The sequence below is a fragment of the Saccostrea echinata genome, unplaced genomic scaffold, assembly GCF_033153115.1.
Source record: "Saccostrea echinata isolate AGI-Se365-2 ecotype Australia unplaced genomic scaffold, CSIRO_AGI_Sech_v1 ptg000023l, whole genome shotgun sequence".
Classification (NCBI taxonomy): domain Eukaryota; kingdom Metazoa; phylum Mollusca; class Bivalvia; order Ostreida; family Ostreidae; genus Saccostrea; species Saccostrea echinata.
The window spans coordinates 5,040,394-5,062,493 of NW_026889772.1; the positions used below are offsets into that span (position 1 = coordinate 5,040,394).

At 34.7% G+C, this 22,100-nt stretch overlaps 1 protein-coding gene across 1 annotated transcript in view; it reads right to left on the bottom strand.

Moving 5' to 3' along the window:
- Positions 1-22,100, bottom strand: part of LOC133191099 (kinesin-II 95 kDa subunit-like) — a 31,962-nt gene that overhangs the window by 7,953 nt on the left and 1,909 nt on the right. Inside the window, exons 2-22 of the mRNA XM_061326789.1 lie at positions 21,927-21,974; positions 21,665-21,759; positions 20,706-20,813; positions 20,436-20,560; positions 20,199-20,323; positions 19,965-20,048; positions 19,299-19,378; positions 17,920-17,989; positions 17,642-17,734; positions 13,345-13,477; positions 12,913-13,000; positions 12,224-12,319; positions 11,829-11,914; positions 11,036-11,181; positions 9,375-9,467; positions 9,165-9,269; positions 6,515-6,634; positions 5,876-5,994; positions 3,896-4,009; positions 3,249-3,354; positions 2,949-3,088 (exon numbers count right to left, since the gene is read on the bottom strand). Coding sequence (XP_061182773.1) covers positions 2,949-3,088; positions 3,249-3,354; positions 3,896-4,009; positions 5,876-5,994; positions 6,515-6,634; positions 9,165-9,269; positions 9,375-9,467; positions 11,036-11,181; positions 11,829-11,914; positions 12,224-12,319; positions 12,913-13,000; positions 13,345-13,477; positions 17,642-17,734; positions 17,920-17,989; positions 19,299-19,378; positions 19,965-20,048; positions 20,199-20,323; positions 20,436-20,560; positions 20,706-20,813; positions 21,665-21,759; positions 21,927-21,929 — 2,129 coding nt within the window. The 5' untranslated portion in view covers positions 21,930-21,974. The remainder of the gene's footprint in view (positions 1-2,948; positions 3,089-3,248; positions 3,355-3,895; positions 4,010-5,875; positions 5,995-6,514; positions 6,635-9,164; positions 9,270-9,374; positions 9,468-11,035; positions 11,182-11,828; positions 11,915-12,223; positions 12,320-12,912; positions 13,001-13,344; positions 13,478-17,641; positions 17,735-17,919; positions 17,990-19,298; positions 19,379-19,964; positions 20,049-20,198; positions 20,324-20,435; positions 20,561-20,705; positions 20,814-21,664; positions 21,760-21,926; positions 21,975-22,100) is intronic.

A 22,100-nucleotide genomic window follows, 5' to 3' on the forward strand; every position in this document is an offset into this window, starting at 1 on the left:
CTTCAATATCAATGTCCTCAGAACAGCAAGACTAATTTCCCTTAACCTCCTTCAATATCAATGTCCTCAGAACAGCTAGACTCTAATTTTCCTTACCCTCCTTCAATATCAATGTCCTCAGAACAGCAAGACTGTAATTTCCCTTACCCTCCTTCAATATCAATGTCCTCAGAACAGTAAGACTCTAATTTCCCTTACCCTCCTTCAATATCAATGTCCTCAGAACAGCAAGACTCTAATTTCCCTTAACCTCCTTCAATATCAATGTCCTCAGAACAGCAAGACTAATTTCCCTTAACCTCCTTCAATATCAATGTCCTCAGAACAGCTAGACTCTAATTTTCCTTACCCTCCTTCAATATCAATGTCCTCAGGGCAGCAAGACTCTAATTTCCCTTACCCTCCTTCAATATCAATGTCCTCAGAACAGTAAGACTCTAATTTCCCTTACCCTCCTACAATATCAATGTCCTCAGAACAGTTAGACTCTAATTTCCCTTACCCTCCTTCAATATCAATGTCCTCAGAACAGTTAGACTCTAATTTCCCTTACCCTCCTTCAATATCAATGTCCTCAGAACAGTAAGACTCTAATTTCCCTTACCCTCCTTCAATATCAATGTCCTCAGAACAGTTAGACTCTAATTTCCCTTACCATCCTTCAATATCAATGTCCTCAGAACAGCAAGACTGTAATTTCCCTTACCCTCCTTCAATATCAATGTCCTCAGAACAGTTAGACTCTAATTTCCCTTACCCTCCTTCAATATCAATGTCCTCAGAACAGTTAGACTGTAATTTCCCTTACCCTCCTTCAATATCAATGTCCTCAGAACAGTAAGACTATAATTTCCCTTACCCTCCTTCAATATCAATGTCCTCAGAACAGTTAGACTCTTATTTTCCTTACCCTCCTTCAATATCAATGTCCTCAGAACAGTAAGACTCTAATTTCCCTTACCCTCCTACAATATCAATGTCCTCAGAACAGTTAGACTCTAATTTCCCTTAACCTCCTTCAATATCAATGTCCTCAGAACAGTTAGACTCTAATTTTCCTTACCCTCCTTCAATATCAATGTCCTCAGAACAGTTAGACTCTAATTTCCCTAACCCTCCTTCAATATCAATGTCTTCAGAACAGCAAGACTCTAATTTCCCTAACCCTCCTTCAATATCAATGTCCTCAGAACAGTAAGACTCTAATTTCCCTTAACCTCCTTCAATATCAATGTCTTCAGAACAGCAAGACTCTAATTTCCCTTAACCTCCTTCAATATCAATGTCCTCAGAACAGCAAGGCTCTAATTTCCCTTAACCTCCTTCAATATCAATGTCCTCAGAACAGTTAGACTCTAATTTCCCTTACCATCCTTCAATATCAATGTCCTCAGAACAGTAAGACTCTAATTTCCCTTACCCTCCTTCAATATCAATGTCCTCAGGACAGTAAGACTCTAATTTCCCTTACCCTCCTTCAATATCAATGTCCTCAGAACAGTAAGACTCTAATTTCCCTTACCCTCCTTCAATATCAATGTCCTCAGAACAGTTAGACTCTAATTTCCCTTACCCTCCTTCAATATCAATGTCCTCAGAACAGTAAGACTCTAATTTCCCTTACCCTCCTTCAATATCAATGTCCTCAGAACAGTAAGACTCTAATTTCCCTTAACCTCCTTCAATATCAATGTCCTCAGAACAGTTAGACTCTAATTTCCCTTAACCTCCTTCAATATCAATGTCCTCAGAACAGTTAGATTCTAATTTCCCTAAACCTCCTTCAATATCAATGTCCTCAGAACAGTAAGACTCTAATTTCCCTAACCCTCCTTCAATATCAATGTCCTCAGAACAGTAAGACTCTAATTTCCCTTACCCTCCTTCAATATCAATGTCCTCAGAACAGTAAGACTCTAATTTCCCTTAACCTCCTTCAATATCAATGTCCTCAGAACAGTTAGACTCTAATTTCCCTTAACCTCCTTCAATATCAATGTCCTCAGAACAGTTAGATTCTAATTTCCCTAAACCTCCTTCAATATCAATGTCCTCAGAACAGTAAGACTCTAATTTCCCTAACCCTCCTTCAATATCAATGTCCTCAGAACAGCAAGACTAATTTCCCTTAACCTCCTTCAATATCAATGTCCTCAGAACAGCTAGACTCTAATTTTCCTTACCCTCCTTCAATATCAATGTCCTCAGAACAGCAAGACTGTAATTTCCCTTACCCTCCTTCAATATCAATGTCCTCAGAACAGTAAGACTATAATTTCCCTTAACCATCTTCAATATCAATGTCCTCAGAACAGTTAGACTCTTATTTTCCTTACCCTCCTTCAATATCAATGTCCTCAGGACAGCAAGACTGTAATTTCCCTTACCCTCCTTCAATATCAATGTCCTCAGAACAGTAAGACTCTAATTTCCCTTACCCTCCTTCAATATCAATGTCCTCAGAACAGTAAGACTCTAATTTCCCTTACCCTCCTTCAATATCAATGTCCTCAGAACAGTTAGACTCTAATTTCCCTTACCCTCCTTCAATATCAATGTCCTCAGAACAGTAAGACTGTAATTTCCCTTACCCTCCCTCAACATCAATTTCCTCAGAACAGTAAGACTATAATTTCCCTTACCCTCCTTCAATATCAATGTCCTCAGAACAGTAAGACTCTAATTTCCCTTACCCTCCTTCAATATCAATGTCCTCAGAACAGTTAGAATCTAATTTCCCTTACCGTCCTTCAATATCAATGTCCTCAGAACAGTAAGACTGTAATTTCCCTTACCCTCCTTCAACATCAATTTCCTCAGAACAGTAAGACTCTAATTTCCCTTAACCTCCCTCAATATCAATGTCCTCAGAACAGTTAGACTCTAATTTCCCTTACCCTCCTTCAATATCAATGTCCTCAGAACAGTAAGACTCTAATTTCCCTTACCCTCCTTCAATATCAATGTCCTCCTCATCCATCAGAGCCGCATCGAGCGCTGCCTGAATCTTTGGAGCCACCTGTGGTCCGTCGTAATCTCTTGTCGTGCGGTTTGGCATGTCCAGATCAATCAGAATAATGTTCTCTCCCTGACAAAATGTCACATGTCCATGATAAGTGAAATTGTTAAGTTTTATTTTTTACAATTCATGCTGTAAAAAAGCTGTAGGTGATGCAGGAAGTAATCATTCTATATCTTTGTCAATTCAGTCTCCTCATCTTTAAATAAAGACAACACAGAGATATTACCTTAAACCTTGGGTGTCCTCCCATTGCCCCGGCCACTCTGGCGTACTCTGACACTGGTCGTTTATTACCCAGGGCAGATACAGGGCGTTTGGCCATGGTCTGTGCACTGAAAGGGAAAAACATGAATTTTATATTGTGCAGACAATTGTCAATTTTTTTTCAAAAGGCTTGATGTAAATATTGTGGGTATAAATGAAATAAGCACCTAGGCTAAAAGTGTTTTTGCAGTTTTTAAAAACAGTACAACATTTAGTCTCAAAAAAAACTTTTTTAAAAATAATCGTCACTACAATTTTGTCTTAACAAAAACATCCACAACCCCTACCAATCATAAACCCATTATTGCACTTTTCACCTTGATTTTTTGATGTAATGACCTTGAAACAGATTAATTTTTTAAGTCAAGGACAACTTTATATTCAAATTCAAATTAAGTTAATATGAATCAAAGCTAACAGTTTAGGTAAAAATGCCTACATGTATTTACGATTAAGAAATCAGTGAATACACACATTTCACCACTCGCAATCCATTAAAATCATGCCCTCCACATTTTATTAACACTGGTCAATATTTCCTATACATCTGTATTAACTATGATGGACAAGATTCTACATATTATAAGGTAATGTAAACACTATAATTACCTTTTGTTGGCTAAAGGAATTAGTTCCCACTGGTCCTCATCTTCATTGTAGCGAGCTCGGTTCTGTAGCTTTATCTTCTCCTCAGGAGGAATAAAGTTCTCAATGATCAGCATCCTTAAATTATAATTTCATACTATAGCATAAATTCATGTAGCATATTTGATTTCTAAAGAAATGTTGTCATCTTGCATAGGCCAAGAAAGAATTATACACGTTTGGAAAAAGAAGTAAAAAGAGGCATATAAAAGGCCACAATGTTCACGTCTCACATGGGTCGTGCTGTCATCAAAAATTTTAAAAATATTTTTCTTATTTATTCAGATGTAAAATGTTGATCTTGCATGGTGTCCCTTGCCCCCAGGGACAATAATCATAAATCTAAACTCTATGGAGAAGGTGGTATATGACTAGTTGTGGCCCTGACATTTTAATTTCTTCATCACATTTTTATGAATTCTATATTCCTATGAAAATTTTTGACCTAATATTGACTCATCTAAGTATAGAGGCAATGACTTGAACAAACTTGAATCTTCACAACATGGGGACAGCAGTAAATCAATATAACTAATTGTAGAAATGCTGTTCTTGAGAATATCTTTATACATAGGTAATCAGAGATTACAGAGCTCACCTCAACGAATGTTGTCTTTAAGTAAGGCAAAGTCCCAAACTAATAATCTAGTAGTGTGCATCCCTAGATTTAACATTTATGCAATTTTGGTCTGATAGGGCTTGCAGACCCTTGGGAATGGACTTACCTAAAAACTTTAAACTAGTCACTCATCCAGAAAATGTAAGTCATATCCAGCATCTGAAGCAAGTTTGAGAGTGTTCATCCTGTGTTGCATCATCCATGCAAGTTTGGTTCAGATAACCCTTATAGTTTACTTTAACCTGGTCACTCATCTGGAAATTGTCGGTCAGATACAGCATCCTAAGCAAGCCTGGTACTGTGTATCTTTAGATGTATCATCCATGCAAGTTTAGTCAATATAGGGCTTATGGTTACTTGGAAATGAGATCTGCTCTAAAAACTTTAACCTGGTCACTCATCCGGAAAATGTAGGTCAGATCCAGCATCCGAAGCAAGTCCAGTAGTGTGCATCCTTCGATGTATCATTCATGCAAGTTTGGTCAATATATGGCTTATAGTTACTTGGAAATGAGACCTGCTCCAAAAACTTTAACCTGCTCTAAGAACTTTAACCTGCTCCAAAAACATTAACCTGGTCATTCTTCAGCTGAAATTGCAGCATCTGAAACCTTGACTGGTACAATGAAACATACTAGAAGCATCTTTCATGCATCTCTGATTAATATAGAGCACAGAAGTACTTGAAAAGAAAACTGTACCAAAAACTTTAACCTGGGACGCCAGCACCGAGGGTATTACATAAGCTCCCCCAATTTCGTTGAGGTGAGCTAAAAATGCTTCCCATGTATATATACTATGTAAAATTTTTACTATATTTTGAAACATTTAAACATCTCTGTTCCAACTCTCATGTTGGACATTTCTGGTTTTCATTTTATAATATTTACTTGAGTTTGAGGGCTTTGATAATAAATACTAGAGTATGAGATCTTTGATCCCACTTATTAAGTTTGAGGTCTATGTTCATACTAGTTTGAGGTGTATGATCATACTTGAGTTTGAAGTCTGAAATCATTTTATTTGAGTCTGAGGTTTATGTTGAACTCCATACTTGCTTGAGCTAGAGGTCTACATTCATACTAACTTGAGTTTGAGGTCTATGTTGAACTTCATACTTGCTTGAGCTAGAGATCTATGTTCATACTAACTTGAGTTTGAGGTCTGAAATGATACTTACTTGAGTTTGAGGTCTGAAATGATACTTACTTGAGTTTGAGGTCTGAAATGATATTTACTTGAGTTTGAGGTCTGAAATGATACTTACTTGAGTTTGAGGTCTGAAATGATACTTACTTGAGTTTGAGGTCTGAAATGATACTTACTTGAGTTTGAGGTCCCTTGTCAGCTCCATCTGAGTCTGTTCAAGCTCCTGTCTTTCTTTGGAATGCTCTTCCTGTATATCAGCTATTTCTTGTTTTGTAGCTTGTAACTTAGCAAACAGCTGGAGGGAAATAAACATGGTAAATATAAATAGCTTGTAACTTAGCAAACAGCTGGAGGGAAATAAACATGGTAAATATAAATAGCTTGTAACTTAGCAAACAGCTGGAGAGATATTAACATAGTAAACATACACAGTTTGTAACTTAGTGAATGGCTGGAGGAATATTAACATAGTAAACACACATAGCTTGTAACTTAGTGAATGGCTGGAGAGATATTAACATAGTAAACACACATAGCTTGTAACTTAGTGAATGGCTGGAGAAATATTAACATAGTAAACACACATAGCTTGTAACTTAGTGAATTGCTGGAGAAATATTAACATAGTAAACATACATAGCTTGTAACTTAGTGAATGGCTGGAGAGATATTAACATAGTAAACACACATAGCTTGTAACTTAGTGAATGGCTGGTGAGATATTAACATAGTAAACATACATGAACATGATAAAATAAATCTGCATACATTTTAGATCAGAAGTAATCTGTTTTTTATAATCTATCACATCTAACCTTCTTTAATTTCTTGGTTTTAATTTCCACTTCCTGTTGTAGAGACTGGAATCCTTCCTCCATTTCTATTGCCTTTTCTTCTCTCTCCTCCAATTTCTGTTGAATTTCTCTTTCCCTTTTCTAAAAGCGAACACCAAACAAAAATTACAACACCAAAGCAGCTGTGTACGAGTAGGTAGTGGTTTTACAGCAAGAACACACTGAAATTCTGGGTAGATATATCTTTGCTAAAAATAAAAAGATACATTGGTCTAACACCAATGATGACTATTAATTCCAATGGTACAAGGTAAGATCTATTTATCAATAAACAAGCTCTTTAACATGTATCAACTTACTAAACTGTTTATGTGTAAGCTTTACCATTCCTCTTCAATTTACCTTAAACTTGATAATATCATTATATCTTGAAGCTTATAAAAATGGGTTTTGAGGGAAACAACCTGTTTCACATATTACATACAGTAATTAACTCATCCTAAAACAAATTAGATATATAAGGGGGATTGACCTTCTGATAAGAGAGATAACTTTCAAAGTAAAAAATCCTTATATTACTCATAGTTTACTTCCCCAAAGTTTAATAATTGAGACCTTCGAGTACTTGATTCAATCAAACCTGATATATGATGGAAACATTAACTTCTATTTCCTTTGCCTATACTTATCAAATTGTTTTATGATATTTGTCAAAAAAAAAACCCATTTAAATCCAGTTTTCAAACCTGTACAAATTGAATAAATTTTATCTTTTAATGGACCAATTTAAAAATGCTTTAATGTATCAAGTACCATATGTAGAATTTTTAATAGTATTACATTTTTTTTTCCATTGAAAATATATTTGAAAGAAAGATATGTCTTTCTAATGGACATATTCTTTTCTTAAGGACAGATGATACAAAAAACTTTTATCCAAAATCCTGAAAATTTTGTTTAAAAAAAGTTCAACCGCACAGAATTTAATTTTTTATTCAAAGTTTCAAAATAACGGGATTTTAAGCGACAAAAAATTATACAGATTAATAAGGATGGTTGCAGAAAGGTTGAATTTTGAACATCATAGAAAGTTTTAAAATTCTTAAAATTTTAGAAATTTATTAGTCACATAATTTACAACCAAAATAGGTAAAAAAATATATACTAATCCAGGCATCCATATTTTTGTTTGTATCATCTGTCCTTAAAGCACATTTAACATTGTGGTATTCTGACTTAGGAAGCTGCACTTTATTATGTTTTCTAATATAAATTGAATAGGTTTGACACTGAATATTATTTTTATATATACCTCATATTTTTAATTTTATGTTGTGATAATAAAGTATTACTCTTCCTATTCTCTGTGTTAAGATTTCTTCATATCATGGTGAAATATGTGGAGATAACAAACAGTATTCAAGCTCAAAAGTCCATTAAACATTACAAAATAGGAGCAGAGCAAACACAGACCTCCAAAACATCAGAGGTGGGATCAGGTGCCATGGAGGAGTGACATAAAAATCATTCTGATCAGAAAAATCATTTCTGATCACAAAAATCATCAATGCTATAGCTCTTGATGAAAATCAATGTTGGGAAGTTTAAATTTTTTTGTGAAATTTAGAGCAGAGGGTCATTAGTCCTTTATAGTCATACAAGAATCACAGATACTACATGTACAACTAGCCTCGTAAACACTGTGGTATTAACAACAGCAAACGTAAATATTCATGACAGGGTTTGACACTAAGGCACATCCGACCGACCCAGTCTAGTAAATGAGTGGTCCGTTCGTGTAAAATATACGTGAACTACGGTAGACTGATTGGTCGAGTTGATAAAATATCTGTTAAAACCCATTTCAGTCTTTCAAATAAATGTTCTAAAAACTTTTAAAGAATTTTTCATAATTTGCAGAAATTGTAAACATTGATTGTAAACACCTATCACTCTGTAAAGAAAAAATTTCCGTATGACACAATCGCTATTTTTAGTCACGATTGTGATAGGCGAGTCGTGGTAGAAACTAGCATTGTTCTGTATCAATATGGTAAAAATAGACATTAGTTACTGAAAAAATAAATAATAGACAATTAATTTATTACTATTTAGGATAAAAAAAAAATATTAAGTTCATTGAATGATCTTTATAGCTTACAATATTCGCATGTCTTAATTAATCCAGACTCAAATGGATAGTCGCTCAAATTCTTGACACACAAGAGAAATGATTTCAAAATTACTTCATTAAAATTAGCTATTATAAGAAATAAATTTGTAGGTTTGGTCAGGGCTAGTGATTTTACAGTCAGGGCTAGTAAAAATTATGGGAAGTAGCCCAACTGGTCCAGTTCTCGTAAAAGTTAATCTCAAACCCTGCATGAACACAAATAAGTATATTACTGTTTGATCTAAGGACATAGGGGAAATTTTCATTCCTTAATTGGGAAAATGAGTTATCAAAGGGGAATTTTCTCTTGGGCAAAAGATTTCTAATACATGTACATGTATTTATAGTATTAGAAGGCCTAGATTAGTCCTTGTCTTGGTGCATTTGTCATATATATGTACATAAGACAGCATAAAAAAGTACACCAGTATCTCAAAACTCTTCAAATGTAATAACTTGATTCGTAATTAATGTTAAATATAAGTAAATCCATGAAACCTTCTGGTCAGAGATTTCTCGCCGCCTCTGTTCCAGTGCCCTCTGCTGTTCATTTGTGTGGTCCACAATATTCTTTCCTCCCATCAGAAGTTTGCTCTCCATGGCCTGTTAATATGAAAAGTTTACATTTTAAATATTTTCTAACAAAATACATGTAACTTCAAAATTGTCTAAAAAGGTAGCCCTTGGTTGCTTTAATTGCCATCTGACCTTTATTTTAGTGGCCAAAGCATCTCTGGCTTGCTTCTCAGAATTCAGCTTTTCTTCTCTATCATGGACTTCTTCAATTAAACGATCTTTTTCCTTAAATGAAGAAAAAAGAAGAAATCAAAACAATGTTCCTTGGCTTCTCCAGAAAATTTATATGTAAGAACTCAACATATCTCTCTCTGGATACTCATGCAGCATGGACTGGTTATCGTCTTTCCCTCCTGTAACTTGGACAGTTACAGTACATACTGTATGTATACTTAAAAAAGCGGGCTTCATATTTTAGCGGCTTTGGCGCAGACAGCGATGCGCTAATTCATGATTACCATTCATAAATGAATATGATATGATGTTTTTCATTTACTTCAGTCTGCCATTTTATCAGGCCTTGAACACTGACCCTGATTTAGTCGTTATCTATTTCACCAGGCAATAGCCTATTTAAATGTATGTATATATATATATCCATGTTTAATGTGATTTTTTTTTTGCAAATTCACTTTTGAGCATCAATTTTGATATAAAATGAGTTATTGGCACTTGTCACTTGGACCATTCAGCTCAACTGTGTTGACCCGCATACACTATATGTGAACCTCAACAATGTATACATGTACATGTACATGCTGTATTAATTACACAATACTACTCTAACATAATTACACATTATTGATCTTCCTGGAATAGAAATCTTCAGTTAACTGTTTTTAATTACTAGCAAACGGTTATTAAATGCTCAAAAACCAAACTACAACTGCACAATACCGTATGGCTATTTTCAGCCAGGTGGACATGCTAATTGAACAGCGATAATCTAATACGATGTTTAAAAATTATTTAGATAAGATATTAAATTTTTATTTAAACTCATAGACAATAAGTATTTTTTTAATTTTTATTTTTTAGCACTACATGTATAGCGCTAATTCAAGACTACGCCAACCACTCCATACCCCTGTGAATAGCGGTGTGCTAAATTTTGAATACGTTAATTTATGTACACATACAGTACCTCCTATAACATGGACTGGTTACAGTACATACCTCCTGTAACATGGACTGGTTACAGTACATACCTCCTGTAAGACTGGTTATGGTCCATACCTCCTGTAACATGGACTGGTTACAGTACATACCTCCTGTAACATGGACTGGTTACAGTACATACCCCCTGTAACATGGACTGGTTACAGTACATACCTCCTGTAACATGGACTGGTTACAGTACATACCTCCTGTAACATGGACTGGTTACAGTACATACCCCCTGTATCATGGACTGGTTACAGTACATACCTCCTGTAACATGGACTGGTTACAGTACATGCCTCCTATAATATTGACTGGTTACAGTATACATACATGTACCTCCTGTAACATGGACAGATTACAGTACATACAACATGTATGTAACATGTACTGGTTACAGTTACATACCCCCTGTATTTAGACCTGTTATGGTACACACCTTATGTAACATGGACTGGTTACAGCACATATCTCTTGTAACATGGACTGGTTACAGTTACATACCCCCTGTATTATGGACCTGTTATGGTACACACCTTATGTAACATGGACTGGTTACAGTACATATCTCTTGTAACATGGACTGGTTACAGTACATACCTCCTGTAACATGGACTGGTTACAGTACATACCTCCTGTAACATGGACTGGTTACTGAGGATGGCCTCCTTCTGTTTCTCCAACTTCTCTTGCTGCTCCTTCATGTAAGCTTCCTCATCTCCTTCATCTCCCTCCTCCTCATCCCCTGATTCAGACTCAGACTCACTGATTATCTCCCCTGAAATAAAATCATTTTTTTTGTATTCCAAAATGAAAAAAAATCTTTGCTTTGTCATCTTTGTAATCTTTGATTGTGTATCACACCCACTTTGAGTGTTGTCTGCCTGCCTGTCTGACAAAAATCATAATTGTGACTATATCCGGAAATGGACTCTTTACTTTACGATTTTGTTCCCCTGACCTAATGCAAATGTGTTTTTTTTTAAATTGTGTCTGAACAAAACTCTAAAAAGATTTTTTTTAACTGTGTCTGAACAGTAGCTTTGCAACCCTTGACTGGAATGAATTCAATTTACTGAGGACTCAAGGTCATATCTTAAAGAGCAAGGTCATAATCAAACCTCATGACCTTGAACTTAACCTCATGTTCATGTATTCCAATCCAATATCTTTGTTATTACAGACTGAAAGAAGTTGCAAAGCTAACTTTCAAGAATCAAATTGCAAATATTTCTACAGCCAAAATTAAATGGTAATTTTATCCTTACATTTTTATTGCTATTAATTTAGGTTTGTTTTTATTATACTGATTAAAGAGTATGACATTTAGGTCATATAGTGATGTCAGGAGTTCAATTTTGGGGTGGGGTGGGGAGTGTCAGTTTAATTTCCAACATTGATGTAATCTATGTATTCTTTCTTCACCATCAGCAGTCTCTCTGTGTCTCCTCTTCTTTTTACCACGCTTCCCTTTTCTTGGTCCTCCCTTCTTCTGCAAATTAGCCTTCAACCTGGACAGATAACAAAAATTATTTAAGCTTTATTTTTAAAAATGATTCCAATTCAATTTAATCATTATTAATCCTTCCGGTAGCATTGTATTATATTAACAACCAAGTCTTTTAAAAAGTTTTAGATGATTCTCATTTCAATATTTTATCATAACTAAAAGACAAATGACAAAAAGTAAATTACTCCTTTTTTAAAACAAAGAAAACAAAATTTCTTCTAAGGTTTGAATGTTAGTACATGTATATCCCTGAAAAACAATGCCGCCTTTGCCAGAGGACATTTATTCTTTGTTTGCTTGAATAGCTGACCTTGCAATTTCCTCCTGAAACTCCCTAAGCAGGGCATCTTTTGGATCTTCATTGATCTTTGGTTTGTTCTTGATGGCCTTTGCTCGATTTGCATACCTGTAAGAGTAAATTATTGCTTACTTTTGTAAATTTACACAATTTTCTCATAAAAGTTGAATTCTAAATTTATTTTATTGCCAGAGAATTAATAATGTTGAAATGTGAGACACCTAAGTAATCTTTCTGAAAATATTCCTTTTTACCTTGATAGGCATTTAAGTGTTTTACATTAAATGTAAGTACATGTAAGCTACAGTAAGTGTACCTTCAGAACCTCTCACCTTAATGTACTGAGTGATTCATCATAATCAGAGCCCCTCACCTTAATGTACTGAGTGATTCATCATAATTAGAACCCCTCAACTTGATGTACTGAGTGATTCATCATAATCAGAACCTCTCACCTTAATGTACTGAGTGATTCATCATAATCAGAGCCCCTCACCTTAATGTACTGAGTGATTCATCATAATTAGAACCCCTCAACTTGATGTACTGAGTGATTCATCATAATCAGAGCCTCTCACCTTAATGTACTGAGTGATTCATCATAATCAGAGCCTCTCACCTTAATGTACTAAGTGATTCATCATAATCAGAACCTCTCACCTTAATGTACTGAGTGATTCATCATAACCAGAACCTCTCACCTTAATGTACTGAGTGATTCATCATAGTTATAACTAGCAGGACCAATGTTAGCCACCATCACAGTTTTGGCATTGCCTCCCAAGGAATCTGGAATTATTTTAAGCATGTGGTTTACTTTGAATATCAAAAATTAAGTATTTACAAACTTAGCTTCTTACTGTGCAAATTTAAATCAATCTGATATTTAATCTGTTTATATACATGTTTTTGGTACAAAGGATCTAACGACAATGTACAATGCTTCTCAGCTAGAGGAACTTTCGAGTCAACCAATCAAAATCTTACTGATACTGTTAAGTCAAATTAAAGAACTGGAATTCCAAAAGGTGTCATTAGATCCATACCATTTACTTGTAATGAATCAAATATCTTATTAAATAAGTCTGATTTAAAATTAGAATGAAGTCTGATTACCCTCCCACACAGCTTACCCTGTAGGAGCCGAGTCAGTTTGGCATCTCTGTAAGGAATGTGTGTACTTTTACCATCCACCAGTGCAGAAATAACATTGCACAAAGCTGAGAGGGAAAGATTAATCTTGGTAGCTTCTTTAAGTCTTGTACCCTACAAAAAAAAAGGTATTGAGGGGGTTCATTTGCAGCCAAAAAAACCTTTCTTTCTTTTTTTAAACCCAATAGGCATTTTTATGCAATACAATAATGTAAGAGAGATTTCTTAATTCTCTAAAAATCCAAAATACATGTGCATGTATCTAAGACCTAAGGCCATGTTTAAAAAAATGTTTGGTTGCCCTCTCCCGACCGACTGGCTAAAAATGGCCCGACTCAAAACTTTTTTTAACCTCCAGGAAAGATAATTTGTTTTAGGCATTCTGTTGAATAGATTTTTAGAATTCGGCATTGATACTGAGAAAAAAAATTCCCACCTACCTACCAACCCAATTTCTTCATCCTTTGTCGGGAGAGGGCAAACAAACATTATTTTAAAGTTGGCCTAATTGCAAAGTATGAAATTTGTCAGTATTTTCAGAGATTTGTCAGTGTATTGAGTGTCATACTATCCAAGCATTACTGTATAATTCAATGAATGATTAGTATGTACGACTGTTCAGTATTCAAGTGACAATGGGCAGGTTGTAGATCTTTCGTGCACACTGTTTAAAAAGGTCTGACTGCACCAAGGAATACTCACTAACAACCACTACACACAATGGTCAATGGTCATTTAGTTGCCAAATAGAATAAATGATGTCATTATAGAATTCAGAACTAAAACTAGCTTGTATTTCATTAAAAAAAATTTGGATTTCCCGCAATGACCAAAACCAAAAGTCGAGATGCAAGAAAGTATTAAATGAATGCGGATTCCCTTTTTAACATTCATGAACAACGCGAAATCAAAAGTTTTCATCCAAGTTCTACATGTAGAATTCTATCTCTGAGTCTCCCTTTTTTGTAGCTGGGATGTCAACAAAATTTATCATAACCAATATAATCGCTGAGGGGTGTGCATCAGTTGTTGTTAAACCAAGTGCTTAAAATCTCTGTTAACATTGGTACAAAAAAGTGTTTCTATGCTTCCAGTTCCAATCACATATCTTTAAAAACCAACAAGATTTTATGACCAAGTGGTTTCAAAAATGGCTACCAAAGCAAACCAAAAATAGATTTTGTAGAAAAGCGGTAGATTTTTAAATAAATCGTGTAGGTGGGAAATGGAGTAGAAGGGGTAGACTTCTGCCTAAAGTGGTAGAGTAAACATGTATGAAAACTTGGTTGCCCAAAGTTTAGAAGAAAATAACTCATTTTATCTTTTTTTTTTCAATAACTCAAGAAATAGGATTCAAAAACTGAAAATCAATTTTAACATTTGCTAACATTATTACTAATCATTAATTCAAAGAAATAGATCTAGACAATGTCATTTTAGGAAGGGTTTGTCTTTTGGATTAATGTATTTTATAATGGTTTCCCCAAAATATATGTACTTTAACAGTGATGACTGCAAAGCCATCCTGAATTTGCATATCATGATCAGGATTAGTAGTTTGCCATGCATATTAATTTGGTCAAATTAATTCTGTAAGTAAGCAAATAAACTACATCCTAATATCCTGTCTCAGAATAAGAAATCATCAACCTGAGGGCTAAATATGTCTAGCCAGCAGGAGAGAAAACAGATCTAACAAATTCCACTATTGAATGGATGTTGATATGAAGTGACTTATCTAGAAAGGGAAATCAGGTATTCAATTTATTATTTCATTTAGGAATTAATATAAGATAAAAATACATGTTTCTATCAGAAATATTCACTTGCCCAGTCGGGCAAGTATTTAATAATTTCACTTGCCTGGACAGAGATTTGTAAGCGGACAAATGTTAATGTCTATCCCTGATTAATTACATGCATCTAACATTAGTGTTACTGTGGAATCATCATTGTTCATGGGGGACCAATGTTCGTGGCTTTCGTGGGTAACCCTGACCCATGAATTTACATCTCCATGAACGTATATAATACAAACATTTGTTTCATTATTTATTAAAAGTTACAATTACACAGACTATTTATGTCGTGAAATAACCGTTACCTTTGTGTCCTTGTGATCGCGCATAAAGAAGACAATCTGTATTCATGTGTTTATTTAAACAAAAAAAAAATATTTCATTAAGTATCAAAGACATCAATAACTATATCCATAAGTAATAAAGTGATAAATATTTGAGAAGTCACTAACTGTTAAGTAGTGTTTACATTAAAGTCCAACGCGCTCAAATGCCCCTTTAATGAGCTCATTTTTCAGTGCGATTTTGGAGTGGGTGCTAATTAGCCAATTAGCATGAATTGGTTTCAGGGTAGACGTTTTTAAGTCAATTTTGGCATTGTTGTCGTCGTTCTCATCTAAAGATTTAAAGACCTGTTCCGCATACCACTGGTGAAAACATGATTTAAGTTGTTCTTTATAACTGTAATTTACCGTGACATCTATTGGCTGTAATTTGTCGGTGCAAGCCGCCGGTACCTATACAGGTTGAATGTTGTTGGCTTTTAATTTTTCCAATAACGTATCAGCTCTATATGCTGCGAAAACATCAAATACGGCAATTGCTTTCTGGTTAATGCGATCCAAAGGAAGGTTTTCGCAGATTTCATTCACGTAAGGAACGATAACTTTATCAACGTATCGGTTCATTGACTCTTCTGTGCTCCAGTGCAAGTCGGCGAATGTTATATCCCAGTCTTCTGGAAAATTGACGCCTTTAGGCAAACATCTGTCAGATTTACCTGCGTAAATCAGCTGGGAAGGCAAAAGGGTGCCAGATTTAGTCACGCACAAAAGAACCATTATCTGTCTCTTGTCATCGATTCCAGCGAGCACTACCTGATTGGAGCCCTTGGTCTCCATAGTCCAGTCCCCACCCTGCACAAGTTGGCATCCCGTCTGATCCCAGTTTAAAATAAGAGAATCGGGGACTGAATGATCAGTCTTAACTTTTTCAACCTTGTTTATAAATTCGGTTTTAATTTCATCAAAATCATTTGGCAAGTTTTTAACGGCTTTTGTACCCTTTCGTTTTACATAGCCCCTTCTGCGCAATAATGATCTGGCATAATGTTTTGTAAATTCGATGTGTACTCCATACCGAGCAAGCTTTTTCCTATCAAATTTAGTAACAATCGCTTCCGCAGGTGCCATTACTATTCTTAGGTTGATAACTCCCCCATTCAGTCGAACTTTTTTGACCCAGTTTTGAACATCTCTGTCCAATGACCCAAGCATCAAGGATTACCACGTGGGGATCTAGGAAGTGTCTGTAGTCTAGATTCACCTAAAATCACAACACCATAATTTTAAAAAAAGCTTTTTTTTCCGGTTATTATTATTATTTTTAAATGTTTTGTTTTTATTTGAATGTGTTGTAAATTTTAAAATACTAGTATGTTACTAGTAGGTTATAAATGAAAAGGACATGTCACTATTATTTTCTTTTCAAAATCTTTGAATTAAAAATTGTAATCATACCTGAGGCTCTCCTCATTCTGTTATATTGATCCCTAATACTTCTAACTGTAGATTCTGATAAATTTCGGCCTAGATCTTTCGTCATTTTTTGTGCCGCTTTAGCAATTTTCAACCACCAGTTTTGCAATTTTCGCTTGTTGCTCATCATCAAGATAATTGTAGTTGCCCTGTTTTCTTTTTCTTGGTGTCGAACACGGGGAATTAGCGGGACTATCTTCTATTAAAGTCTCAATTGCAGAATTAGCGCACTCTAAAATCATTGCTTCTTGGTTATTTTGACTTTCATTTGGATCAGGCAATCCTACTGTTGTTGATTTTCCCCATTTTAAGCCACTGCATGATGTACATTTTGAAATGAGATGAGTGAGGTAAAAATTCAACAGAATATATACTTACCGCTAAGAAGTAATCACTATTGCTTGGAGATATAATGATACGTTTTGTGTTCACAAGAGAGATAACTCCTTATCATTTTAAATGAGCAACAATGACGGAGTTATCCTTCTTTGTTTAAACTTTGAAGAAAAAAAAACCGAAATAGAACTTGTTATCAACAAAATTACGTCCCCATGAACCAGGAAATTTTTGGCTACCCACAAACATTGACCCCCACGAATAAAAATGATTCCACAGTATTACCCATTGCCAAGGCCGAGGGTAATTAAAATCGGTTAATGCATCTTAACCAATAAGATTTTAGTATTTAACAAGGAAGTTTAATAACTACAAATGGTACATACAGTGGCTCCCGTCTTTGACTGTCTTTCACTTCCTGCCAGATCTACTAGGTTCAGCCTCCCAACACGAATGTGATTCTCTCCTTCTTCATCCTCCTGCAAAACAAGAACATCTTTAATGAAGACACAAAAATTAAGGACATGGTACTTGTAAATATATCATGAATTCAATAACTGCAACAGAATATCAAAGTACAAATTGTACAAAATGAGATGTGTTTAACTAGATCTTCTCTATAGATTTCTTTCTATTATATCCATATATATATCTGTGAATGTACCGTGCTGCACTCTATTGTGATGATGAAAATAGCATGAGATCTGGAGCTGTGTTCATTCATGTCTGTGGCTCTGAAAAAGACAACACAACCAACCACTCTTAACAGCTGAGTCCAATTAGGTCAACAACAAAAAAATAAGTAGTACACACAGACTGCAGGGCAGTATTTCATAGAACAAGCATGATGCATCATAAATCTTTGAAAAAAATCTAAAAGATTATAATTTTAACTCTATGGTATACCATTACATAGATAGGATCTCCTATTGGACAATGAGTTGTTTGTTTTCTATCCCAAAGCTTTTTGGATGGGATAAGAAACAAGCGAGTTGAATAAAAATACATATATATCTCCTACAGTATATATCACATTTATCTCCTCTTTATAGATTATACCTACCCCACAGCTCTATTCTGGTTCCCCACCTTTATCTCCCTTTTATAGATTATACCTACCCCACAGCTCTATTCTGGATCCCCACATTTATCTCCTTTTTATAGTTGATACCTACCCCACAGCTCTCTTCTGGTTCCCCACATTTATCTCCCTTTTTATACTTTATACCTACCCCACAGCTCTATTCTGGTTCCCCACATTTATCTCCCTTTTTATACCTACCCCACAGCTCTATTCTGGTTTCCTACATTTATCTCCCTTTTTATACCTACCCCACAGCTCTATTCTGGTTCCCCACATTTATCTCCCTTTTTATAGTTTATACCTACCCCACAGCTCTATTCTAGTTCCCCACATTTATCTCTCTTTTTATACTTTATACCTACCCCACAGCTCTCTTCTGGTTCCCCACATTTATCTCCCTTTTATAGTTGATACCTACCCCACAGCTCTATTCTGGTTTCCTACATTTAACTCCCTTTATATACCTACCCCACAGCTCTATTCTGGTTCCCCACATTTATCTCCCTTTTTATAGTTTATACCTACCCCACAGCTCTATTCTGGTTCCCCACATTTATCTCCCTTTTTATAGTTGATACCTACCCCATAGCTCTATTCTGGTTTCCTACATTTATCTCCCTTTTTATACCTACCCCACAGCTCTATTCTGGTTCCCCACATTTATCTCCCTTTTTATAGTTTATACCTACCCCACAGCTCTATTCTGGTTTCTCGCATTTATCTCCCTCTTATAGTTGATACCTACCCCACAGCTCTATTCTGGTTCCCCACATTTATCTCCCTTTTTATACCTACCCCACAGCTCTATTCTGGTTACCTACATTTATCTCCCTTTTTATAGTTGATACCTACCCCACAGCTCTATTCTGGTTTCCTACATTTATCTCCCTTTTTATAGTTTATACCTACTCCACAGCTCTATTCTGGTTCCCCACATTTATCTCCCTTTTTATACCTACCCCACAGCTCTATTCTGGTTCCCCACATTCATCACATGTTCTATTTCCTTCACACTTTTTGTAACAAATGAAGAGAGATCCTGTAAACACATGGAAAACTTTAGTCACCAAAGCAAGAATCCCCGTTTCATCTACTGTCAAATAAGTATCAATGTTTGCCTAACTATTAGGCTTAAAAAAAAAATATGTGTGTTTCCAGTAACCTGACCGATTCTAATTTATACTTACCAACTAATGCTGTTTATTACAAATCCAGATTTTGAACTGTACTTTTGTTCACTAGTACAGATTTCTCATAGTGCAGTCAATAAAATGCATGTCCCAGATACTATAAAAATAATTCTATCCAAGTGTTTTAAAGAATATGCTCGTTTTGTTGTGTATGTTTATTCATATATTTGTATATGACAAAAACCAGCGTATTGAATATTTAACTGATGCTTACAGAATAAAAAGTAATTTTTTTTTTAAAAAGGCTGTTGCCTACCTCCTACCCCCCCCTTTTTTTTGACATGTTACCAGAAACAGACATTTTTTTTAATTTTGCCTTATTTGATATTGCTTCATGTACAGTATATCAGTAAATAATCTACATTTACTTCTGTATCAGGATGCTCTGTTTTTCACTACTAATTGATATTACTTGTATATAAGTAAGTTACCCACCTTTACATATACTCCTGTATCAGGACGCTCTTTAAGCTCCAACCGTTTCTTGTGATCTTTGGCTAACAAGTCTCTTATCTCTTCCTGCCAACAATTTTAAAATGCCATTTAGTAAATGCTCTCACAGCTTTTCCATGAAACCTGTTCCTCTGACATGCCAGCATTTCATATTATTTTAACTTCCCATTTTAAAATCTTTCATAACTATCATTGATTTGTAATTTTTTATTATACCTGATAAATCTCCAGATATGAAGCTCGGATCAAGTATTGTTGATTTTGAGTCCTGGCAATGTGTTGAAAAATATGTTCAAAAGAATTTGGTATAACACCTCGTAACTCAGGGTCATTCTTTGGACCTGTGGAAAAATAAAACAATTTAGCACTGATGTCAAATAAATAAGCTAATCATAAATTAAATATTTTATTGCTCAAGTGAAGTAATTCTAATGAAAAGAATAATGTATGTACCTTGCATTGTGAATGTTTTGCCTGTGCCTGTTTGTCCATAGGCAAAGATTGTCCCATTAAACCCCTCAATCACAGACTGTACCAGGTCTCGGAATGTCTCATCATATAAATCTCTCTGTTTAGAACTAAAACAGTACATGTGCTTTACTTGATCATTTCATTCAATCATGATGATGTACAAAAAAAAATGTCGTTTTATTTTATTAACTTTCAAAAAAAAGGGGTTTTCAGTACATTTGAAATCTGATATAACCACAAAAACTTTCTTACTTCCAATCATAAACAGCATCAAAAGTGAAGGTTCTGGGAGGTTCCGAATTAGGCCCTTTTGGATTATGGATAACAATTGATCCTTTGCTAACATCCATGTCCACAATTCTACAACAATAAGCAAGCAATTATAACATCAAAGTATTCTATTTGATTTATCTTTGTCAAACAGATGTAATGAATGATTAGATAGCTCATTTAAACAAAAGTAATGTATAAACTCTTTGTCTAGAAATATTCATTCTGTATCCATGCAAGTTTTGCCCTTCGCTTAAAGTTACTTGAGAAATGAATCTGCTCAAAAAACTTTAACCTGGCAGTCTGAAAAATATAGATCAGATGCCCTCTGAGGCATGACTGGTTAATAAATCTTTAGATGCATTATCCATGCAAGTTAAGTCTAGGGTGGGGCTTACAGTTATTTGGGAAATGACCTTTAACAAAAACTTTAATCTAGGACTCTGAAAGGCAGTAATAGCAGCTCTGAGGAGGTGAGCTAAAACTGGAGAAATTCTAAAGATTCTACCCATCAGATTTTAAAGAAAAGAATGTCATAATTAATTTGTCCCTAGTTTCTTTTTAAATCATTAAAATATGTGAAAACAATATGGTATTAAATAGTCTGAGATCAATTTGAAAAATAATCGAATGAAAATTTTCAATAAAGAATCATTGTAGGTACATTTTAAAACTCACAATGTTTGAAAACTATTTAAGAGTTACATAAGGAAACTGGATGCTCAAAGTAAAATTCATGCCTGTAGCTTTATGTGCAAATTTTGTCTCTTATCAAAAATATTGTTCACAATTCATATGATTGTATTAGAATCTTTCACGCAAATTTTAAATGGCAAAAAAAAGTCTTTGTCACGATGCTTTCATTACAGCTATGGATCATGTTCAAACTGTTTTATTGTGTAATAATATCTTGGCAAAAATTTTCTTTACAGACTTATTACCGTTCATGGCCATCCCTAATTTCCTTTTCATCCAAAGGCCTGCATCTCACCACTACTTTAACACACTCAGCATTAGAACTAGGCTTCTGCTTAGACTTCAATCAAAAATAGTTTAGGTGAAACATATATAATTTATCAGCCTATCAAAAATTAAAGATGCATATAATAACTGTTTGACATTAAATGATAACAAACAGATTTTCACTTCTTTAAAAAATTCTTCAATTATATAATATTCTGCAAAAACAACTTATGTACATACCATTTTTTTGGTTGATGTTGGACAGTATTTATTTTTACTTCTGCTGTTCTAAAAATCAAAATCAAAAAGTTCACTTTAAAACAATAAGCTCCTCAGTAAGCTGACATGTAATATTTAGCAGGTCTGATACAATCACCAAATTTAGCTACATGGCTTGAATTACCTATGTAGTTT